Source organism: Desarmillaria tabescens, assembly GCF_030435595.1.
Source record: "Desarmillaria tabescens strain CCBAS 213 chromosome Unknown EV420scaffold_96, whole genome shotgun sequence".
Taxonomy (NCBI): Eukaryota; Fungi; Basidiomycota; class Agaricomycetes; order Agaricales; family Physalacriaceae; genus Desarmillaria; species Desarmillaria tabescens.
In genome coordinates, this window is record NW_026848395.1 from 71,043 (window position 1) to 95,203 (window position 24,161).

At 45.1% G+C, this 24,161-nt stretch overlaps 4 protein-coding genes across 4 annotated transcripts; 1 reads left to right on the plus strand and 3 right to left on the minus strand.

Annotated features, from left to right (window-relative positions):
- Positions 1-21: 21 nt before the first annotated feature.
- Positions 22-1,488, minus strand: EV420DRAFT_1486646 (uncharacterized protein; the record flags this gene model as incomplete). The annotated part of the gene is made up of 7 exons (XM_060470430.1): positions 22-57; positions 257-394; positions 447-568; positions 668-826; positions 849-901; positions 950-1,217; positions 1,293-1,488. 7 exons carry the CDS (start codon positions 1,486-1,488, stop codon positions 22-24), a joined length of 972 nt encoding a protein of 323 aa, XP_060322976.1.
- Positions 1,489-6,487: 4,999 nt separating this feature from the next.
- EV420DRAFT_1486647 (uncharacterized protein) lies at positions 6,488-8,040 on the minus strand (the record flags this gene model as incomplete). The annotated part of the gene is made up of 3 exons (XM_060470431.1): positions 6,488-6,707; positions 6,748-7,707; positions 7,739-8,040. The coding sequence occupies 3 exons, from the start codon at positions 8,038-8,040 to the stop codon at positions 6,488-6,490; spliced, it is 1,482 nt and encodes a 493-aa protein (XP_060322977.1).
- Positions 8,041-11,097: 3,057 nt separating this feature from the next.
- Positions 11,098-11,913, minus strand: EV420DRAFT_1486648 (uncharacterized protein; the record flags this gene model as incomplete). The annotated part of the gene is made up of 5 exons (XM_060470432.1): positions 11,098-11,298; positions 11,356-11,481; positions 11,530-11,555; positions 11,749-11,827; positions 11,884-11,913. The coding sequence occupies 5 exons, from the start codon at positions 11,911-11,913 to the stop codon at positions 11,098-11,100; spliced, it is 462 nt and encodes a 153-aa protein (XP_060322978.1).
- Positions 11,914-19,660: 7,747 nt separating this feature from the next.
- EV420DRAFT_1486649 (uncharacterized protein) lies at positions 19,661-19,975 on the plus strand (the record flags this gene model as incomplete). Its single annotated transcript, XM_060470433.1, has 1 exon — positions 19,661-19,975. The coding sequence occupies one exon, from the start codon at positions 19,661-19,663 to the stop codon at positions 19,973-19,975; it is 315 nt and encodes a 104-aa protein (XP_060322979.1).
- Positions 19,976-24,161: the final 4,186 nt, after the last annotated feature.

Genomic DNA, 24,161 nt, shown 5'->3' on the forward strand with positions numbered 1-24,161 from the left:
TGTCTCTCATTTTAATCCACCTCACTCCTGGTGGTTCTGAAGCATGTGGGCCTGAACCTAAGCCATGGATGATATCAAGAAAGCATAAGGTAACATTAGAGCCTGAAGATTCAGAGACCTTAGTACAGTATGTTAGTGCAAAACCAAGTGGACAACCAGCAAAGCATTCTCGAAAAAGGGATCTTAGACCGCTGCTATCAAAATATATTTATGTATCATTGTCAGTAATATTATATACTAGTGAATTGAAGCTTACATTGAATCTGAGTGTCCAAGTAGTCTTGATGCTGGTTATCTGGTGACTAACCATGTCTGAGTCCAAGTCAGATTGACCTTGAACATCATTAAATAAGTATGAATACTTAAATTTGAGAACATTGAAAGTTCCTGCAGCCTACTTAATCAAACAATTTTATGGATATCCTAACAGTGTAAATGTAACGCACTAACTTGGATTGAACAACGGTTGCCTCTAAACTGTCACTTGCGTTCGGTGATTCAGTTGTGAAGAGGGTGTTGCAATCGCTAGGTAAGGTACGATAGTCCTTAGGCACGAAACAGGGAGTTTCTGCGTGAAAAGTTAGGAGTGTATAACTTTAGCCAAAGCTGGGGTGTAAGATCACAGCAAGGCTTGTTTAAATACATTGTGGTATTTACTAGTATGTACCGCTCCTGTGTCTTGGTGTGTACTGTCCCAATGCAGCGCTGTCTTCTATGTCCTCTGTATCATATGGTGCTTGGTATAGGAGAAGCCCTCCTGCGAGTAAGAAGGCCAGCGTCCATAGGGCGCTGTCTTCTGAGGAGCGTATGTGGCGGCTTGTCCATCCTAGGATGTGATCACAGACAACCTAAAGAAGCATGACTGGGTGAAGAAGGATCTGGCCCATAGAGTGTGATCGGTCTATGGGCCATCAAACAGATCATGCATGTGAGCAGTGAATCCAGGGACCTATCAGGGAAGATTGATGGTTGTGTTGTGGCAATGCTCCGATGATCTGGTGTGAGCATGATGATGCTAGAAGCACTCCTGCGAGTGGGAAGGGCATTATCCATATGGTGCCACCTCCCACCGTGTATGGCTGCAGAGCCCATGACAGAGTCCCAGTGATATGGTCCATGGCGAGGTAATGCCGTGTGGGCGATGTGACTGAGCGGGTCATGAATGATGTGGATCAGGTACGAGGAATGATGATGAGAGTTGAATGATGAATTGCCGACTTGCCATGATAAGATACCATGATAAGATAAGATAAGCGAAAAATAGGGGTGAATTCATGACATTACCCCCTCACTAAGACTCAGTCGTCCCGACTGAGTCAGTGTAAGGTTCGCCTTCTCATTCGATGTTTTGACAGAGGAGATACAGAACGCTCGGTTGCGTCTGAAGCTGGACCCAGGGAATCCAGAAAGAGTATTGAGCTCTCGGTCCCTTGAAGTATCGGGTTCGCCTTCTGAACTGAAGGGCTTTCCTCTAGTGCGTCTTGCCATGGAGGTCTGTCATCTTCCTCCTCTTCAATAAGTTTCGGTAGACTTATTGAATCACTTTGTGGATTCTCCATTCCACCAGTAAGCTTCGTTCATGTGCTTCTAGCCGTTCTTTTGCAAGGACCTTGAAGGGTCCGGCTCACTTGTTGGCCCATTTTGGCCAGTCGCAGTAAACATGGGTTGGTGTCTAACCCTGTTGCCTTAGTTGCAACTTGGCTATGGATGTTTGGTCAGGATGTTATAGGTTTCCCATTGGACAGAGCCTGATGCTGGTGGGTTTTTATGGAGTCCTTCCACGAGAGTAACTGCCCATTCCTTTTGACAGCAAATAAACCTTTGTAGCCATTCAGTTAAACGATGGTTGATTCTCTGAAGAGCCAGGAGATGATATGGTGTTATCCCTCTGCTGCTTCAAGTGTTGCAAATTGTGATCGTCTTCTAACCGATGGTTTAGGTTTCTTGTTGGGGTGGTGATGGAGACATTTATCATATCATGATAGATGATCTCGATCCCACTTCTCGGTGCTACTTGCGCTTTGTTAGAGTCCACTTCCTCATGGAACTCCGTCCTTGGTACTGGAGCTTTGCTCTCAGTGTAACTTCTTTGTAAGTACACCCGTGTTTGGGGTGTAGTGACTTCGGCGGTTTGGAATTTGGGACCTTAGATCATCAATCCTTAACTTGGATTGAACAAGGTTTGTCTCGTGTCGATATCAACACTCGTTGGGTGATTTTGGATATCGGAGACCCTTGCAATCGCTGGGCTAGGTGAGGTGATCCCTCGGGGATGAATTTCTTTGGTGGGGTTCTTGTTGGTGCTCCATCTACGGTAGAGGTCGGTCTCTCTGCTTTGGTAGGTTGTGCATGGGCACCATTATCTGCGAAGGTCGCTGATAAGTAACTCTGACTGTTCTCAGTCGCTGATCATTTATTTAGGAGGTCATTCTCCTGAAGATCTGTAGAATCTGAATATAGAGCGCATTTAAACTCTGGGATTTTTTTTGTTCTTCGAGGTCACATACCATCCCAACCCTCATGTGGGTGGTATTGACCTTACTTCGTTATAAATATGTGGTTTTTACGAGGTTTACTCCTCGATTTGGAAATCTAGATAGATTCCTTGTCTATTGGTTGTGTGGCTACCATAGCCTCGTGTTTGCCGACAAAAGGTTTTTATAGCCTTGCGTGTCCCAGCGAAAGGGGAATAAATATATGTAACCGTTGGTTTTTAAAGGTTTACTTCCTTCCCTGTGATTCTGAACAGAAGGAATTTACTGTTCGTAATGATTCATCCAATGTATTTTGCCACGGAGTTCCCCACTCGAGGGGTTTCTCCTTAGTGGTAAGGTTGGTTGGAGTCCTCATTGAATACGGTTGTATGGCTTCCGCAGCCTCGCATGTCCCAACAAAAGGGATTGGCAGTAGTACCTGTACGGGCAGGGTCCAACAAGTCTGGTTTTGGTGGTCAACAGTCGCGAGCATAGTGTCGGTTACTGTTGTGGGGATTCATCGCAGTCATTCTTTGTGTCGCGTTAGTCTTGAATAGAGACGTAGTTCCTTGAAGGAGTCCTCGAGGGGAGAACCAGCTCCCCGAGATCTTCACTTCTTAGAGACTCCTCCTGTTCAATCCTAGCTGTTGCTTGAATGCTGGCTTGAAAAAACAGCTTCATTGTTCTCCCAGGCAATTATTATGGCATATAATTCTTGGGTATGCTTCTCATAATGGCCTATGTCCTGTGGCATTTCAAATGCTGGTAGGGACATGGCTATGGTGATGGGAGTAGTGGGCATCATTGGACTCTGGGTTGTTGCCCAGGTTATGTTAGGGCTTTGTTCCAGGTTCCCAAGGGTGTTCCCACTTTGGTGTTCGGTTGTATGGCTTCCGCAGCCTCGTATTTCCCAGCGAAAGGGATTGGCAGTACCCATAGATTGGGGATCCAATAACTCTGGTTTAATTAATGATTTTTTGTGAAGGTTTTGTCCTTCCCCTGTTGATCGGGATGAAAGGGATTTATCATCCTTTAACTTGGTTGTTCCAGAGGGTTCCTCGACGTTCAATGATGGCTCATCATTTTCATTGCAGTGGAGCCTTTCTGGTTTTACCATTTGATTTCTTTGAAGGTTTTCTCCTCCTCTATAAGTCGTAACTATTGTTTTTAGAGGTTTTCTTCCTTTCCTGTATTTCTGAATGAAAGGGATTTATCGTTCGATGTTTGAGCCAATGGCTCCTGATTCGGACTGTTCTCCGGGGGTATAGTTAATGAGGTGGCATCTTGAAGTTTTGACTATGGCACATGCTAAGGTTGTTTGTTCTCATGTAGGGCTCCAGTCTGGTACTGATATTCAGTGACTCAGATGTTTAGGAGTGTGCCGCCAACCAATCCTTTAGTGGGGCTCTTTAGTCAGGGAACTTGGTGTTGTTTATCAGTTTGCTATTTTCCAAAGCTTGTCGAGGTAGGAATGCAGGGGATTGGGATGATGGGTCACCATCCTAAATCCTCTGGTATTGCATCTGTACCGTAGTGGTATGATCTGATGACTGTGGGGTATAGACCACTTCATACGTGAGTTCTGATTTTCACGTTTTGCGGGTCCACTGGTCAGTCGGTCAGGATAGGATTTTAATGGATTTCCTTCAATGGCAGGTTGTCTAGGCTGGGCATTAATCGCCTAACTTTCCTGTCTGTCAAGGGTATATCCACTATAAGTGGGTTCTGCGGCCTTTGATTTTAAGGCGCATGGCCCTTGGCGTCCACATAGGTATATAGGGTGCATCTGGTCTTTCTCATCGGGGAGGTCTCATGGGTGAGTCACCTCTTCTCATTACCGCCTGTTTAACAGTCACGAGCAGAGTGTCGGTTACTGTTTTTAACAGGGGTGGTAGAGTCTGAGCGTTACTCCTATGCTTCATGAGTTCCTCCTCTTGGATGAGTTTAACCAGAATTTCTTGAGTCCGAAGGGTACTCCTCCGATGAGTACTCGAGATTTCCCTCTTTCGGCATCGGGGACTTCCCCCTGTCGCTGTTCACTGCAGGTTTTGTGGCCCTTTGTGCTTCTGCAGTTACTTAGCTTCCTGCCTGTTCGCTTGTGCTACTAAGGTCTTTTCCACTCGGGGATGGCCCGCACAGTCCGGGTTTTTAAGAGTCCCGTAAACTCTTTTGGTAACTGAAATTAATGGGGGTCTCAGAAAATGAGCACCAACTGGATGTTGAGTTGGTGTTCATTTTCCGGTACTTCCCGTCGTCAGGTATTCCAGTAATAGTTACCATTTTCTTGACTTGGTTACCTCGAGGGGGAGAGCCGGATCCTCGAGGGTTTACTACCCAGAGACTCCTTGTCCTTGTCTCTGCCTCGAACAGTATGGCTTTCGCCCTGCGAGGTCTTTGCTCTTGAAGGGTCCTCACCCTTGTCCTTTACCCCGATGGGTAGATCAGTAATCCTTCGCGGACGCACACTTGTTGGCTCGCCAGGGGGTCCCTTAGGATTCTCCTGGTTCCTTGCCTCAGCTGCTTTTCCAACGCGAGCCATTGCTACAATTGGGGTAGGAGCGGCAGCCCGGATTGCTGACCGATCTTCACCAGGGCGACTGAGCGCAGCCTGATCCTGATGTGGGGGGCTCTCCAGCTCTCCCGGAACTTTCCCCATGTCAGGCAATTTCTTCTCCCCCGCTGGGAGCTTGATCCGAGCTGGGGTGTCGGTCCTGCTTCCAGGGACAATGGAGGTTACTGCCAAACCTTCATCCGGTAGCTCTATTACGCTGCAGGCCTTCATTGTCCCTGCAGCATGGGTCTCCGCTTTTCCGAGGGGTTCCCCGCCATCACAGAGGGGCCTACTCATTCTTGATCCACCGCCGCCAGCAGCAACGGTTCGCTTGCTCGTTTCTGAGGTTGCGCACGAGTCGCGCTTTTCCGAGAGTCTGGCCCCAGTTCGGCCTTTGTTTTGACCTCTTGTGTCATCAGCGCCACTGCAAGGCAGCATGTCCTGACTGTTGGGGTTCATTGCCGATTTGGCGGCAGGGGAAATCCCTCGTACCCCGTGTTGTCCAGTGGGATTGGAAGTAGTTGTTTCATTTGGTGGGGTCCTCTTTTTGTGTTCTAACATGTTGCTTCCTTCCAGATTGGCTGGGTTAGCATACGAGAGGCGTCCCAATGTATATGATTTTGTTTCCATCCCCTTCTGGATGTGCCACAGTCAGCTTCTTATGAAGTGTGACTCGGTAGAAGAGGGGTCGGGCCCATAGAAGTATGATTGGATCTATTGGGCCATCAAACAGATCATCAGATGAGGGTAATGATGATGCAGTGTGATCAGTGGGATTAAGCGGGTCATGAATGATGCGAATAATCTTGTTTAGATCCCCACCACTATTCCAGATTTGTCCAATTGAGGTCGTCCGTAATGATGTTTTGTGGGTGGTGTACTGCCTCTTCACCGTTCGTGAAGATTCCAACTCGCATGGATGGGTTTCTGTCGAGTCGACCAGATTGGTCATAGCTCTTGACTGTCAACCTTTCGAGGTTGATCAGTCCTGCAGTCTGGGAATCCAGCGTCCCCTATGGCGGAGGTCGGTCTCTCCGTCTTGGTAGGTTGGCTGGGATTTCCAGTTCCTTCGTGGACCTTTGATCAATTTGATCAGGGTCCTGATCATCGATCCTTTGGATCAATTGATCAATCGACTCTTGATTGGATTTGTCACTTTGGATGCACAACATATCCATAGCGACGGTGTCGGGATTTGTTTGAATCCTCGGAGTTCTTTTGTTTTTAAAGGTTGTCTCCTTCCCTGTATAACCGCAACAAAAGGGATTTATTGTCCATATTGGTACCTACAAACATTTTTTGAGTACAAATTTATAGTAGGGTTTTACAAGAAAGAAATTTGAGTCCTGTTGTACAAGGGCTTATTGCCTGGTCCGTCATCGACTCCTTCCTGGTTTCTGCTGAGAGCACTAGTCCTGGTCGACCTAGGCAGACTGCCTAGTCCTTTGTCGACGCCTTTTCCTCAGCGCTTGTCGTTGAGGAGTTTTTGCTCTGCTTTTTTAAGCAGAGCACCATTGGGACCTGTCAGACGGGCATTTGTTGTCCCATCTAGTATGTCCAGGGAATCCACAGCGAAGGCATCGTTCTTCCGTGAATTCCATTTGCTGTCGCTGTATGAAGCGGGTCCTCCTTCCTTCGGAGTTCTTGGTGAACCACTTCTTTTGTGGATCACATTTGCGAACCTTCCATTGATGTCCAGTGTGTCCACACCGGAAACATCACCTTTCTTGTTTGAGATGATCCATGTCTATTTCTTCATTTATTTCTTCAGGGCGCGATGCGCCTCTGTTCCTTGAGAGAGGGGGAACTGTCTCTCCCAGTTCAGGGTCAAGTGACGTGGTCCAAAACACCTCAGTTGGTAGGTGCGGTTTGGTCCAGTCTCCCCCTGGTTTCTTTGTATTGAAGATGTCTTCAGTGCTGAAATTCAGCACCAAAGACATGGATGGTTTCGTCCATGTCAGAGGAGGTGTCGGGGGAGGTATCACTATCTTCCCCTTCTTCTTCTTCTTCCGGGATGGTTCAGTATTCCCTTCCCAGGAGTACGGGGGTGGGAAGTGAGTCCCATAGGTCTTCGTTGATGGCTGTTCGAGCCATGGGATTGGGCCATATGGCCTCATACGAGGTGTCTGGCCAGGAGGATTCCCAGCGGTCCCCGGCAACTGAGTGCCAGGTGTCGTCGGCAGTTGAGTCAGAGTGCATGGGGGGTAGGTCCCAGGATCCCTCTTCAGGGGTGATCCAGGAATCCACTGGAATGAGCAATCCCCAATCCAGTGTCCCTTTTTCCTCAGCCACTCCTCTTTCTTTCCTGGCCAGTTGGTGGATGCTGCATGCGAGTTGTAAAGCGACTTGGTGATACCATTGATATACCCGGCTACAGAGGCAAGCGGACCTCTTGGAGGCGACTTCAGATTCGAGCCGGATGATTTCTGTCTCACAGGAGGAGCCGGTGTCTGGGCTCCAACGGGAGACATCTCCCTTGACATATGAGTCTTGAGAGGAAATGTCCGGCCAAGTGTGGACTCCCCATGCCTCTCTTGGAGTGCTGGCGGAGGAGTAGATTCCCCCGTCGAGCTCTGAGGCATGGAGCATGGGTCCAGCATCTCCAAACGACTCTGGAGATTCATCTCTTCGATGTCCTCTTGTGTCAGTTTTTCTGACTGTGGTTTGTCCTCCTCCTTGTTCCTTTCCTCAGGCAAAGAGGAAAGGGGGTAACGATTCCTTTGAAGGTGGTTCTTCGCCACTCTGTTCCTTTTGTTGCACGTCCCTTGCCACCATTGCTTCCACTACCTTCTTCCAGAGTTCGTTCCTCGATGAGTCGGTTGTACTCGTCGGTGTAGAACTGCTGGTCATCGGAGGTGATGGAGGTATTGGGATCATCCCAGGATCCTTTGGTATCCTCCCAGTATCCTCTTGCAAATTGTAGGCTTGCGGAGTGTTGGGCCTGGAGGTCGTCTCCGGTGTTGGGGTGAATGGGAGTTGATCCATCTCGTGGTCATGGATAGGATCGAGTACCATGGTACAAGGGGTGCCTTGCTAGGGATGTAAGGGTTCCTAGGATATGAGGGATGGTAGGGCTTGTGATAGAGCCTATTGGATTCATACGGTCACCGTTGTTTGAACAAGGATGAGAGTATGGAATATTTCTGTAAGGGGTGAGCAACCCCAAGGATTGGTTGTATAACGATAAAGGTTCCTTTTGAATGCTCCAGATACTGCAGTCATTCTGTTAATGAAAACGATGAGGGCAGTTGTGGTAGAGCTCGTTACTCGCTCACTAATGGGGTAGTGAGGGTCAGTGCTCTCTGTGGGGTGTAGCTTTTTAGAAGGGTTGTTGCTGATGAGTTTGTGACAGCAATCAAGCAAGACAATATGGTCACCGTTGTTTGACAACAATGAGGGTATTAATACAAGCTTCAGCTAATTGTAATGCACTAACTTGGATTGAACAATGGTTGCCTCTAAACTGTCACTCGCATTCGGTGATTCAGTTGTGAAGAGGGTGTTGCAATCGCTAGGTAAGGTATGATAGTCCTTAGGCACGAAACAGGGAGTTTCTGCATGAAAAGTTAGGAGTGTATAACTTTAGCCAAAGCTGGGGTGTAAGACCACAGCAAGGCTTGTTTAAATACATTGTGGTATTTACTAGTATGTACCGCTCCTGTGTCTTGGTGTGTACTGTCCCAATGCAGCGCTGTCTTCTATGTCCTCTGTATCATATGGTGCTTGGTATAGGAGAAGCCCTCCTGCGAGTAAGAAGGCCAGCGTCCATAGGGTGCTGTCTTCTGAGGAGCATACATGGCGGCTTGTCCATCCTAGGATGTGATCACAGACAACCTAAAGAAGCGTGACTGGGTGAAGAAGGATCTGGCCCATAGAGTGTGATCAGTCTATGGGCCATCAAACAGATCATGCATGTGAGCAGTGAATCCAGGGACCTATCAGAGAAGATTGATGGTTGTGTTGTGGCAATGCTCCGATGATCTGGTGTGAGCGTGATGATGCTAGAAGCACTCCTGCGAGTGGGAAGGGCATTATCCATATGGTGCCACCTCCCACCGTGTATGGCTGCAGAGCCCATGACAGAGTCCCAGTGATATGGTCCATGGTGAGGTAATGCCATGTGGGTGATGTGACCGAGCGGGTCATGAATGATGTGGATCAGGTACGAGGAATGATGATGAGAGTCGAATGACGAGTTGCCAACTTGCCGTGATAAGATACCATGATAAGATAAGATAAGCGAAAAATAGGGGTAAATTCATGACAGTAAAACAGTATAAAATGCTGTTTGCTAAGCCAGAAGTACCAAGGAACATGATGTGGGGTTGAACTTTGGTTGAATGCACCCTAATGTAGCTGTCACAAATGTGTCACAGGCACTGCATTATTTTGAATGCATGTGTTTTTTGTCCTAACGCATGTGTGAAGACCTGCGAGATGTGTTCTGACCTAACCATTGATTGTCTTATGACACAACATACAGAGCATTCTCTAAGGTATGATTGCATGTCACAAGCATTGATTTTACTTATAATGCAAGTTACAATATAGGTACATGGTTCTGACTGGCCAACAATACCTTTGTGGGAGGTAATTGCAATAATGGTCTAATCTGAAATGCACCCAATGCTAAAAAATGCAAAAATGCATCACAAAAATGTGAAATTCTCCTGATCCATCTTAGCTCATACTCTTGACTAGAAGGTCCGTGTTCTGCCTTTGCATCAATCGCTTGTTATGGGTCAGGAGAATTTTGTGAGTAACACTTGCGAGTTGTGTTCAACTGCAGTTCATTTGTGTTGAACTCAAGTTGTACTGCATTTGCTTACATTTAACTTGGATGTATTTGCATGCATATGGATGCCCTTGTTCATGTGGCATACAAATACTTAGTTCTGTTTAAAGACACTCATAAACTGTGTTTTATCTTGAACATTTACTTACTGATTCTGAGGTTCCTGGATATGTCACACCAGGTTAATGTCGCTTACTATGACTCAGGAAGGCTGTTGCATAATACAAAAATGCTAGAAAGGCATAGGCATTCACTGCAAAAAAATCTCCCTCCATAACAGCAACATTTCACTTCTCAAATGACCAAAACTTGTTTATGCATCTCACAAAGATGTCACACATGTATTACAAAGTCAAACACAAGCCTTAAGAAGATGCATGCATGCATTCTTGAAAATAACACATGCAGTTGGAAATTAAACACAAGTGAGCAGCAGCAGCTCACAATTGGCTTGCAAGTGTGATGGAGGTGTGACAGCATGTAACATTTGCATTCGACTTGAGTTGAACCGTCTTAACTCTTGGTCACTTCTGATATTTTTGAGTTATTGGCTTCTAGTCATCACCTCTATGCTCATTTAATATTCCTATGATATCTCTGCTATTGAAATTGACCCTCTCTGACCAGCAGCTAATGTTTGACTTACCTTCCTTTCTCCAAGTCTGACCGTGCCTTCCACCAATTTTCTTGGTATCCGACCCCCCCATTGACCACTGTTGAAATAAATTATCAATTCAATAAATATTCCAAGTCAAATAATCACTCCATAGGTTGATTTTTGGGCTCTTGAGTTTTAGTTTTAAGCTTTAAGAGGATATTACCTCAAGATAAACATCAACTTTCCGGTCTTTACCAAAAGATATTATATCTTTCTATGTCAAGAAGCACTGATTAAATTCTACAGATATTTTTATACAAAAAATCTCAAGAAGATCTTTGTCACATTTGCACATGCAAATGCAAGCATGACAACTGCATGTGAGAGAAGTTAGAGAATGCAAATGCATGCTTGCAAGTGCACTTGCAAAATTCTCCATGCCCACTTGTTATTAACCTTCCAAGAATAAAAATCAGGATCGGTTGTCAAAACATGCATATACAATTATTCTGATACCTTATTATCCATCTGCTGTTGCTAACACATAGCCCAGAAACAGATTGTTTGATAACTGGTCAAATTTATGCTATATCTATGGAATTGAAAAGGGATAACTACTGTTATTTCCACCTACTTTAGTTACCATATCATGGTATACAGGATCATGAATACAAATGACTCATACAACTTCCCCACTTTTTGCTGGAATAATGAGCTTTGCATGCTTCTCATCTATGCATGTAACACTGCTCTTTGCACTCAATTTTGACTGGCTTTGTAAACCTGCTGAATGTATATTATTATCTGGTGAAACTGGATTCATGTTCCCGGATTGATTTCCAGAGGTGACATGAAGGAGTATCAAAGTTGGCATGAAGCCCTGCCAAAATCTGGTCAGAAGTTTCCTTTGATGATCAGGATATAACCTGAGACTCACTGTAACAGAAACCAGAACCACTTGCAGATAAAGACTGTATGGATTATCTATTATGATGAATGGGATGTAGACCACTAGCATGATGACATATAATAGGGCTGATTCTACCATGATCTCCATGATTTGCTAGTGCAGATTAGTGGAAACTGGTAGAGACAAGCTGATAGTACTCACTTGAACCAGCCAGTACATGATGAGCACTGTACATATAATCATCGTCGAGAGTGTCATACTATAGTATGTGGCTCCCCATCTGATAGAGTTGCTTTGGTACAAAGTCAAAGAACTGCCTTGTGAACCAGTAAAGGGTGTCAACTCTTGAATCAGGAAGAAAACATTGAAGACTTGAAACAATGAGTGATTTGAGTGATGTTCAGAGTCCTGGCAACTTACGTGTTCCACAAAGTGCATATATTGAAGGAAGGACGATGATCCTCCAATTCCTTCCCCATAGGATCCAGCACCACCAAATCTAGGAGAATTTCACATCAAAACATTGATCTTATACAGATCTGCCACAAGACTTACAATCACACAATCTGCTGTTAATATGTTCATACCCACAACAACGTTTGCAATTGTCAATGCCCACAATGGACCACCAGTGATGAGAGAGTCTATGAGTGCAAGGTACCTGGTTTCCTCTGTCTGTCCCTTTGTGATGAATGCCCGTTGAAGAGGCTCTGTGTGTGCCAAGCTCGAAATGTGATAGTGTAGACACACTAAACACACCCACTCTCACTCTCACACACAGAATCACAGTAGTTCAGGGGAGATGTGCAATGCAAGCACACAATAATAGTAGAATTAAAAGATGTCTTGCGCTCTTCAAGATATAATAGCGCACTAGCTCAAAAGAATTCTCTAAGTCCAAATGCTTTTAGGACAGGAGATGAGTGATATGTATCACTCAGCTTTGAGGTGAAAGTAATATTTCACAAGCCCACAAACATCCCACAAGAATGTACAACCCTCAATTGACATTGCACGCAACACACAGGTGGCCACAACCCATCAAACAAACTACACACAACTTAAAGTTTTGTGCTCTAAGCAGACAACCCTTCAGAAACCCTTCATAGATCCATGGGGTTCAAACCTATGCAATCCAGAGACACAGAAACACAGAAACACATCCACAAGCCACAGGGTTTGAACCTATGCCACTTGGGAATAAACAAAAAAAACCCTCAAAGAGCATTGACAAGCCAAAGGGTTCAAACCTCTGCCACTTGCAACAACTCAGAATTCACAAACACATTCCGCAAACACAAATGCACATTCAAGTTATCACAATATAATAGTTCTCTGGGTTGAGCACAATCAATTACTGTCCAGAATCAAGCTAGGTGTCATGCATGAGCAAGGTGTGCCTTGCAACCTCACAAGTGTTTCAAAATAATTCTAGATCCAATAATATTCTCTTGCTCGAAGCTACAAACACAAGTCCTTTGGTTGCACACTAGGCTCTCTGCTTCATGTCATGACTGTGGAGGTCTGAAAGCTTGCTACCTACTTCTAATTACTGTGCTTTTATGTTGGGATAGCAATCCCGAGTTAGTGCTAGAATGCACTCGAAGCTTTTGCATGACTAAGCGGCATAAATATTTAACTGCAAAGGTAGATACATATGGTAATATGTAGTAAATTCTAGAAGTAGTACAAGATGTATTTAAGTATGATGCCTCTCCCTCAAGAGGCTAATTAATTCTCTCTCACACACATTCTCCTCTGTAATTCCAACAGGTTATGGGCTCTGGCCCTAACTGAACTACTTACACTGTTACCCACTTCACACTTTTGTACATTATGTACACATAGAGAACCACATGGAAAGCCAGTCCATTTACAGAATTGACCCCCTTAAGGGCCCAGAAAATTACCTGATGTGGAAGATCAAGATGATTGATATCCTAACTGATTTAGGTCTAATTGATTATGCAGATGGAAGCACTCTAGCCCTGGCAGAAGCGACACTGGTGGCAGATTGGAAGAAGAGCGATAGGAAGGCTCTTTTGACAATAAGGTTGTGGGTTTCAGATGGCCTGCTGGTGTATATTGCTGGTTCAAAGACTTTGGCAGAAGCCTGGAAAGCTCTAAAAGACATGTATGAGTCCAGGGGACCCATGGGAATTGTCCTTGTGAGAAGGAAATTCTTTAGAGCTCAGTGTGAAGAAGGAGAATGTTAAGCACTAACTCGAACCTTCGCCAAGGCTGGTCTCTATCCTGTCACTTGCATTCGGTGATTCAGTGTTAGAGAGGCGTTGGTAGATTGCGAGAAGTTAGGCGTCACTTATAGCAAAAGCAAGGAGCTTGTAAGAGTTAGGAGTATATAACCTTAGCTGAAGCTGGGGTCTAAGGCCACAGCGTAGGCTAGCTTAAATACATGTTAGACTCGTACTAAGAATAGTGTCTACAAGAGCACGTGCAGCAAGAAGTGCGTCTTTCAATGAATGAGGAGGGAGGACACTAAAAGAAGTGTACTCCCGATGAATGAGAGTAAAGAGCGCATATCACCTGTACCTGCGTGGGACTCTATCTGAATAGGCTGCATTCTGTAGACCGCCCTCGACTGGCGGTCGACTCTTGTCCAACTGCTAAGAAGCATGATGCCATCAAGAGAAGCATGATGGTGCATGTGGGTCACTGGTCATCTGGGGGGCAGCAGCATGAACTGGGGTGACGGCAACCAGGTAACTGGGTAGAGAGTGTGCTGGTGGAATATCATGGGTCCGGGAGATAAGATAGGTAGGTCTGGGGTTCCGAGAGATAAGGATAAGATAAGATAAGGAAAATAGGGGTAGAACTGTAATAGATGAAACATAGAGGAACATATTAGGACTATGAGGTCCTATCAGGAGGAGAACTTCTCTATTACACTGCTTACATCACTCCTGGAATCATGGAATTCATTTATTTCATCAGTGGACACTGCAGATTTGAAAGATTCCTACAAATTGATTTCCTGAATTCTCCAGGAAGACATCCGATTATGAGAAAAGACTTCTGATCTGACCACAACACTTGCAGCACATGGCAGGAAGAAGTCCAACTCAAAAATCACATGTTATGGATGCAGAGAAACTGGTCACATCAGGGCAAACTGCCTAAATGGAAAGAAGAATTCTGGAAAGTCATGGAAGGGGAAAGGGAAGGGCCAGACCCAGGCATATGTTGCCAAATCAGATTCAGATGAAGAAGACTGCATTTTGCACTACAGACACTGCACTTGTTACACTTGCAGGGTCATCATGGCTGGGGGACTCAGGAACAACTAAACATATAGTCAAGAACAGATTACATTTTTCTGACTATGTTGAGATCCCAGGACATGAAGTTATTGATGTAGGAAAGTCAAAAGGCTTGGGAAGAGGAATAGTAAAGATTAAAATGGTTGAAGGGGATAAGACTACCTCAGTTACACTGAAGGATTGTATTCACTGTCCTGAGGCACCATTCAATCTTATTTCACTAGGGCGCATCACAGATGCCGGGTTTGAACTCAAATTCAAAGGATCCTGGATAGACATTATCTCACTGCATGGCAAGAAAATTGGTCATGGAGATAAGATTTCAAAGATGTATAGCCTTGACATCATTGTGCCAGAAATAACTCAAGCCCACACAATTAAACCAGCCCGATCATGGCAGAAGTGGCACTGAGTGATGGGCCACTTAAATATAGGATTGGTAAAGAGATTATTCAGAAAGAAGATGGTCAAGGGTATGGATGTGGATGAGTCAGCTGAGCCCCAAAAGGATTGCAAAGCCTGCATAAAGGCCAAGCACTATGTTGAGCTATTTCCACAAGAAGCTCAAAGGGAATACACAAGAATAGGTGAAATGACATTTTTGGACCTATGAGGGCCAGCCTGAACTCAGGGTATCCATGGAGAAAGATATTACATAAGCTTCACAGATGGCAAATCTTGGAGGACAATGTTGTATTTTCTCAAGTCAAAAGAAGGTATGGAGATCCAAAAGAAAATCCAGCAGTATCAGAAATACATCAAAGTCCACAAAGGGGAGGACCTGAAGTTTATGAGAATTGATAATGGGAAGGAATACCTCCATGGCAATGGCATTCAGTTGGAACTGACTGCCACATATTCTCCACCCCAAAACAGAATTGCGGAGAGAGTCAATCAGACCCTCATGGAGCATGCATGTGCCATGCTGGAAGAACACTTGCTGAAATTCCTATGGCCTGAGGCAGTGGCATATGCCACGTACCTGAAGAACTGATCACCGACTAAGGCCATCAAGAATGATCTAACTCCCAAAGAAGTATTTTGGGGCATGAAACCGGACATTTCAACACTCCAGGAGTTTGGAGTAAAGTGCTGGGTGTTGCAGCAAGATAACAAAAGGTCAAAACTCGACCCAAAATCAAGGGAGTTTATTTTTACAGGTCTTACAGATGAATCTAGGGCCTGAAGATATTATAATTCTCAGACCAGACAGATTCAGACCTCAATAAATGTTATATTCCTTGATGACAACACTAAAGACCCTACAGACAACGACTATATTGTATCCCACCCTTCATCGCTCGAGGGGGAGTCAGGGAACAATGTCGAGCAGACTCCAGGTGGAAATGATGACATTTCTGATGATTCCACGGCTGCTAAAATTGCTGAATCAAAAGGGAAAATGCCCCTTGATGCCCTGGCAGCCAAATTGAAGCTTCCCATTTGGCATGGGAAGGTGATTGAGCCACGTAACAAATCGGTCCGGATCACATCAATCAATCAACCAAGTTACCAGTTGCTCAATAATCCAGCTGCAAGAGGCATGAAACCACCGGAATTGCAGCATGAAATGTCACAGGAACTTTTGGAAACTGCAAATATAGCAGCAGACTATACATGTCTGGGGGAGACTGCAGATAACCTCAGTGATGAGCCATTAAGCCTTGAAGAAGCCAAAACAAGGCCAGATTGGCATCATTGGAAGAAAGCAATGGATGAAGAATATAATCTATTGACTTCTCTGGGTACATGGCAGTTAGAAGAATTACCCCAAGACAGATCACTTGTAAATTGCAAGTGGACTTATAGATTAAAAAGGGATGGTGATGAGAAAATCACCAGATACAAGGCCAGACTTGTTGCAAAAGGATTTTCACAGGTTCCTGGCATTGATTTCTTTGAGACATATGCACCCGTTGTCAGGCTGGACACATTCCGCCTACTTATGGCCATTGCCACACAAAGAAACTTGATTATACATGGAATGGATGTCATCAGAGCTTACTTAAATGGAAAGCTCAATGAATCCATTTACATGGCTCAACTGCCAGAATATTCTGATGGAAGTGGAAAAGCAGCACACCTCAAATTGACATTGTATGGACTCAAGCAATCTGGCCGAGTTTGGAACAAAAATAAAACACTACATTTTTGGGACTTGTATACACGAGATTGATCAGTGATCAATGTGTATACATCAGACAAGCAAAATCAGATCCCATAATTATAGCTGTGCAAGTAGATGACATGACATTGCTTGCCCAGGATGATGAAACCATGTCTAACATGAAAGAACTTAAGAAGAAGTTAAATGTTACAGACATGGGGGAGATTCAACATATATTGGGCATGAAGATAGACAGAAATTGGGAGAAGGGCACTATTACCTTATCCCAGAAGGCATATATTCTTAAGGTACTCGAGAGAATGGGCATGAAAGACTGTAAAACAGTCAAAATGCCCATGGACCTGAATGTACAGCTAGAGAAAATCCCCAAAGGAGATTCCCGAGGTGTTGACACAGCCATCAGACAATATTACCATACTGGTGTCGGATCTCTGATGTATGCAGCAAATGGATCCTGGCCCAATATTGCACATGCTGTCACAGAATTAAGCAAATATGTGCAGAATCCAGCTGCTGAGCATGTCACAGCCCTCAAATGAGTTTTCCATTACTTGAAGGGGACTCTAGACTTAGGAATTACATATGGAGGGACTACAGATGAACTGATACCTTATTCAGATTCAGACTGGGGAGAAGACAGAACAGATAGAAGATCAACATCTGGTTATGTCTGTACCTATGCAGGGGGAGCTGTTACTTGGAGTTCAAAGAAACAGCCCACCATAGCCCTATCCACTATGGAAGCAGAGTATATGGCCCTTGTGCACACAACTCAAGAAGTAATATGGTTTTGAGTGCTTCTAACTGAATTAAGGTTGCCACCTGATGGTGCAACTACTATTTTCATTGACAATCAATCAGCAATCAAATTTGCTGAGAACTCAATATTCCATGCACAATCAAAACACATTGATATCCATCATCATTTTGTTCATGAGCACATGGCTTCAAATGAAGTCAAAGTTCAGCACTGCACCTCAGAGGAGAACTTAGCAGATATATTCACTAAAGGACTACCAAGACCATTACATAAATATTTATCTGCAGGTATTCTAGGTACTCGGAATTGAGGGGGAGTGTTGGGATAGCAATCCTGAGTTAGTGCTAGAATGCACTCATAACGATGGAAAAGCCCATCCAGCACACTGTCTCTGATAAGCTGGATTCCATCAATGGGCTGGAGGATGAAGAGGAAGTTATTTTAGCCGGATACGTTGTGTATTCTCATTCCCACACTTTTTGTTTCTAATCCTTAGATAGCTCTCTGCTCATCTGCTTCTTCTGCAATGACCTTTCTCCAGCCAAAGTCAGGATTCCTATGCGCGTGCGTGCTTCGGCTATGCCTATTTCCTCATCGAGATCCATTTGTCGATTTGCCAAGGAGAAGCGGTAATGGCACTTACCTGGCCAGTCTTTCAGCCCGAAGATATTCACTAAGCCACCGCGTATGATTGAACATATGCCAGAAGCGAATGTGGTCATCATCTCGGTAACTATCTCAGCGAGTCGGTCTTTTTTTTTGTTTGGGGACACACTAACACCTTGTTAGGATAATCATTATGACCAGTAAGCCACATACTGTCTATGCGTCATCCTCATCCCGCCGGACATCTTTGTTTCCCTACACAAACACTCTATTTGTGGAATGCACAATGCATGAAGATAGTCAGGGAGGGTAAGAAGGTCTATTTTGTTAGTCACCAGGTATTGATTCGGACGAAGACGACGTGCCATGTTCAGGGAGATTGTGGGACCTGTCGATGGTATCAATCTTGTGGTGATTCAGATTTGGTATGTGCACTGCGCATTTGTGTTTCTGTGTTTCATGTCCTAACAGTGCATCCAAGTCCATATCTACGATCTCAGGATAGCATTGGAACCGTATTGCTAGGTCCGATAGAGAGAATGCCTGATGACTAGCGATAGTCATGAGTGTAGCTATGAACAGGCGGAGATCTATGGAAATGGTGCACATTATCGCGGAGGAACCGGACCGTGCCAACACTCCCAGCATGTGAATGATCAGGCGATAACGGCAATCACAATGCATTGTGAGTCATCTTTAATGTCCTCCTTTCATGGCTCTGATGCTTTACAGAATGGAATGTCAGCAATTCTAATTGTTTACTTCTTTGACCTTGGGCAACTTGTCGAAATGAAATGCAAATGACTCAAATGTGATGCTTACTTTGATTCTACTACATCGAGGCAGATTGTCAATCGCAGTGCAAGCGGCATGTACAAAGCCCGAAATTGATGGCCTTGGTGCAAAATAGTACTACCTACTTGCAAGTATTACTTGGATAGTAACTATCATAATACAGCCAGGGTAATGCCATACGCACGCTCTTTGCATGACTAAGCAGCATAAACATTTAACTGCAAAGGTAGACACATATGGTAATCCATAGTAAATTCTAGAAGTAGTACAAGATGTATTTAAGTATGATGCCTCTCCCTCGAGAGGCTAATTAATTCTCTCTCACACACATTCTCCTCTGTACTTCCAACATTTTATGTCGGAGTGGCAAGTATGCCCATAGTCAGGCCTGCTTATACCCAAGGATTTATTTCTGTTTCTTTCTTTCTTTCTTACATACATAGTTGTATCCACAACAGACTCCGTAGCTACATATAGTGATGTACCTACCTACGTGCACCTCAGACATGTTCTCTCGTATCCCAAGTGCAAGTCTGAGGTGAGCTTTCTTGTACTTACTTGTGTCCAGACATTCTTACTTACATTCACTCATAGTTACCATTATTCTAGGTGAATAGACGTGTTCTCTCGTATCCCGAGTGCAAGTCTGAGTTACTATTATTCTAGATAACTACATCCACACTCTAACAGGTCATTGGGCCCTGCGTCTCACCCTGCTGCTGATCTCTGTTGCTGCTACTTTGACTCTGAATTCCATCCCCCACTATGTCTACCATCACTGCTGACTTTACCGTGCTGTTGAACGTTCTGAAGCTTGACGTATCAGGTACTAACTGCCTCATCTTCCATTACTGCTTCGAAATCGCTGTCGAATCCAAAGGTGTTTGGGGCCATTTCGATGGTTCTGAACCTTCTCCTCCTGGCCCTCAACAAGGTGACAATGCTGCTGCTGCTGCTGCTGCCACAGCTGAAGTTGTTGAGTGGAAAAAGAAGGAGAAGGAGGCTCGTCATTACCTTGTCCAGAAGCTGGAGGACTCAACCTTGACTGAGCTTTTGTGTCATGCCACTGTTGAACGTTGATATGCTAGCCACGCGTTCACACCTTGATTTTGCGATTTTGTAATAATACTAGTGCATATCTATCCCTGACTAGTCATAACTAGAGGACTATAGTGGAGGCTTCGAGCTGATAGTCAAGCCAGGAAGCTACTAGTCGAGCCAGGACTTAGGCACGATACCACTAGTGGGTCAAGCCTATAAGCTGGCATGACTAGTACCTCGAATACTAGTACAAGTCATTGAATAACGGTCACTAGTAGACGAGGGTAGCTATGAGAGCATCCAACAAGAAGCAGAATACACAGATCTTGTGAAAGTACAGTCACTAGTGGAATGATCTGAGCAGGAATGCCTAAGACGGTTTGACTAGTCACGCGGCAGTCTCTAACGGGACTTAGAAATGAATTAGTGAAAGAAGCCAGTGGCCCAGATCTGACTAGGGCGATTGAGATCTATTCCGGTCGGCACTAGTATAGCCGGGTTCCGTCTTCGATCATGATCGAACAGCTACTACAGGCATGAACGCTGGAATCGGAGCTTATCCGTGACACTAGTGGAGCATTGTTGGGCTGAGGGTGCGGAAGAGGACCACTCGCGGAGTTCCCGGACCCACTAGTAATCAAGAAACTACTTCTAGACCGCGTATTGCATGATCATTCACCATTTACTTGTGACTAGCCAAGAAATTCTTACCAATAATACCCTTTACCCAGTTTATTTATACTTCGATTGTACCTTACTAGTCAGTATATAAGCAGTAGAGTAGGTGCACGTGCAGGCAGGCAAGCCATCCCCGCGATTGTGACCTACTAGTCAGTAACTAGTGCCCCAATTAAAGGCTTTTGTGCTTAACCTCGATGAAGCGGTGACTAGTCGCTAAGTTACCCATAGTATTGAGTGAATAGAAGTGCTTTAGAGTCCACTGTTGTGTCCTGCCTAGGCTCAGAGTGTTTTGAAGTTAGTTTAAGCGAGTTTCTCGAAGTTTAAAGTATTATTCTTAGGCCAAGAGTGCCACTAGTCAGCCAAGAGTGCGACTAGTCAAGTGTCTATCACTTGTAGGAAGCAGTATAGGGCCAAGAGAGCCACTAGTTCGAAGCAGTTTCAGTCAGAGCGAGTGCAGTAGCTCCAAACAAGTCACTATTACATTCAATTGTGTCTTAACAACCCCACTAGTGCGAGTAGTACCTTTGTATAGCTCACTAGTAACGAATAAACGTCTTTATAACAACTTCCCTTGATTATTGAAGTCTGTAGAGTGCTTCTATCATACTCGAAACGCCCAAATTCAATATATTTGGTGATTTGTGTAGAGTAGTAGAGGGTTTGGTGTTTGTGGTGTTCATATCCATTCACTAGCCTTTAGTCACTCGCTGCAACCGAGCACATCAACGTATGTGGAATGCACTTACTGAGAAATTCACTGCCCTCAGTACCCACATTATTGCTGACATGCAAGCTCGTTTCAACAACATGAAATGCCCCAACAATGGTAACATTCACACCCATCTCACCAGTCTTTGCATGAAATATGAGGAACTGTGTGCTGTTGGTGTGGTCTTGACAGACAACCAGTATGCGACTCGCATTATTGGATCGCTTCCCTGCTACTACCAATGCTACCTTTCCACTGTCACTTCTGCTGCTAAAGCAGCTCTCTTCACAAACAACGCTGCTCATGCTGCTGCTGCTACTACTGTCCCTGGAAATACCACCACTGCAGCCTTTACCATTACTTCAGGTTCACTGGCCACAGCCCAAGGCATATCCCTTGATCCCGCATACATCATGCAACTCACCATTGAAGAGTATGATCAAGTCTGCCTGGGGAAGAAAATTTTCTGGGATAATAAACTGCAGGCAGAGGATACCAGTGTTGTGCTTGCTGCCCCATCAGGCAGTTATGGTGGCAACAAAGGAAAGGGAAAGGAGAGGGAAAGACATCCGAAGGGGGTGTGTTGGAATTGCAGAGGACATGGACATGTCCAGTCCAAGTGTCCAAGCCCCAAGCTTCCTAGGGAGGGAGGCGAGAAAGGCAAATCAGATGGAAAATCTTCTGGTTCAGCAAATGCTGCTGTAGACTGGGAGGATGATGGTGTTTGGGCTGCTATTGCCACATCGTTGAGTGTGTCTTCGCCACCGGGATTGCAACCGGGGAAGGGCACAATTTTTGATGTATCATTGTTGTTTGATGATGCATGGGATGAGATTCCTGAGTTGAATCTGTCGTCAGCTTCTGATTTTGATGGGAGTGACAATGAGTCCTTACCAGGCCTCGAGGAAGTCTCTGATAGTGAGGAGGAGAGCATGTTTGACTCAGATTCAGAGTGCTCTGAGCTTCCTGACCTTGAGTCCGTGTCAGATAGCGAGGATGAGTGGGACGATGAGGATAAAAGGGCTGAGAAGGAAGATGAAGATGCCGCATGTGCAGCTGGACCTGCCAATGTTCCGAATTCTTCAATCCGTGCTGAACTCTATGATTCTGGCTGTAGTCAGCACCTATCCCCATACTGCGACAAATTTCAGACTTACCAGGAAATTCCACCAAAGCGCTTCACAGCCGCAAACAACCAGGATTTTACAGCTGTTGGGCAGGGGGAGATATGGGTCAATGTTCCAGATGGAAACGACATGTCGAAGATGCATCTCATGGAGGTGTTATACTCCCCAGAGATTGGGTACACCCTAGTCTCTGTTGGTCATCTTGATCAAGCTGGGTACACCCTAACTTTTGGTCAAGGGATGTGCAGGATCAATGACCTGGATGGAAACCATGTCAGTTCTATCCCACGCTCTCAAAAGGGCCTATATCGCATTCTTCATGAGTCAGGTGAAAAGGGCATGGTGAATGCAGCATCACCTGTCAAACTCACCGAGGCCGAACTCCACCGCTACTTGAGACACATGTCCCCCACCACTGCTAAGTGTCTCATTACTCATGGCTTTGTCACTGGTCTTGAGCTTCATAAATCCCCTTCTGGCAACCCCTTCTTCTGTGAGGCATGTATCTATGCCAAAACCAAGCATCAGTCCGTTCCCAAGGTCTGCCAAGGTGGTGGTGCATCTACCTTTGGCAAAGAAATCCATTCCGATGTCTGGGGACCTTCACGCATTGAAACGATCAATGGGTGGAGATACTTCATCAGCTTCATTGATGATTGCTCTCGTCTCACCCGTATCTATCTGCTTCACAAGAAATCAGAGTCATTCAGTGCCTACAAAAAGTACGAAGCCTGGGTGAAGACTCATGCAAAAGCAGATATCGGGTCACTTCATTCTGACTGGGGTGGTGAATATCTGAGCAAAGAATTCATCAATCATCTCGAAAATCATGGCATGGAGTCAAAACGTACTGTGCATGATACCCCTGAGGAGAACGGAGTTGCAGAACATTTCAACAGAATTGGACTTGAACGGACACGAGCTTTGCTTCATGCGAGCAGGTTGCCGAAATTTTTATGGGGGGAGGCTCTTCATCATGTTGTTTGGCTGAAGAACAGAACAACAACTAAGGCCTTGCCAGATGGAAAGATGCCATACGAGATGCTTACTGGAGAGAAGCCTAACTTATCCAATGTCCACAAGTGGGGCTGTGTTTGCTATGTTCACCAGGCAACACCAAATCAGTCAAAATTGGACCCACAGGTGAAGGAGCGAGGTGGATTGGAGTTGATGATGAGAGCAAGGGTTCTTGGATTTACTGGCCAGGCGAACGGAGAGTGACGGTCAAGCGAAGTGTTGTGTTTGGGAAACCTGAAGCTATCGTGCAGGTGGATGACATGCCAAAGGATGCCGTCATGGAGGAACTTGAGGGGGAGGATGAAGAGCAGTTAGTCAAGTCACCTCCTACTCCAAAAAATCCACCAAACACACCTGTTACACCCTCCCAAACCAAAGACAGTGATCCTGAGCCACCTCAAAATGACCAGGCCCAACCTGAGTCGAGAAGAAACCTCCCTCGTGCTGCCCATCCTACACAGTACAAAAATCGGGAATTACACCCTGTCCAACCCCTTCGTAGTGTGGCAAATCTAGCAGTTGTTGATGAGATAGAGCAAGAAGTCGAGGGCGAGGTTGAGTACATGATGGTTGCAGATTCTAGTGAAGCACTGGGTCTTGATCCATTGTTGTTGGCAGAAGCAAAGCGCTGTCCTGACTGGGCTAGTTGGGTTGAGGCCATATGTGAGGAGATTGACATGCTGGTGAGTGC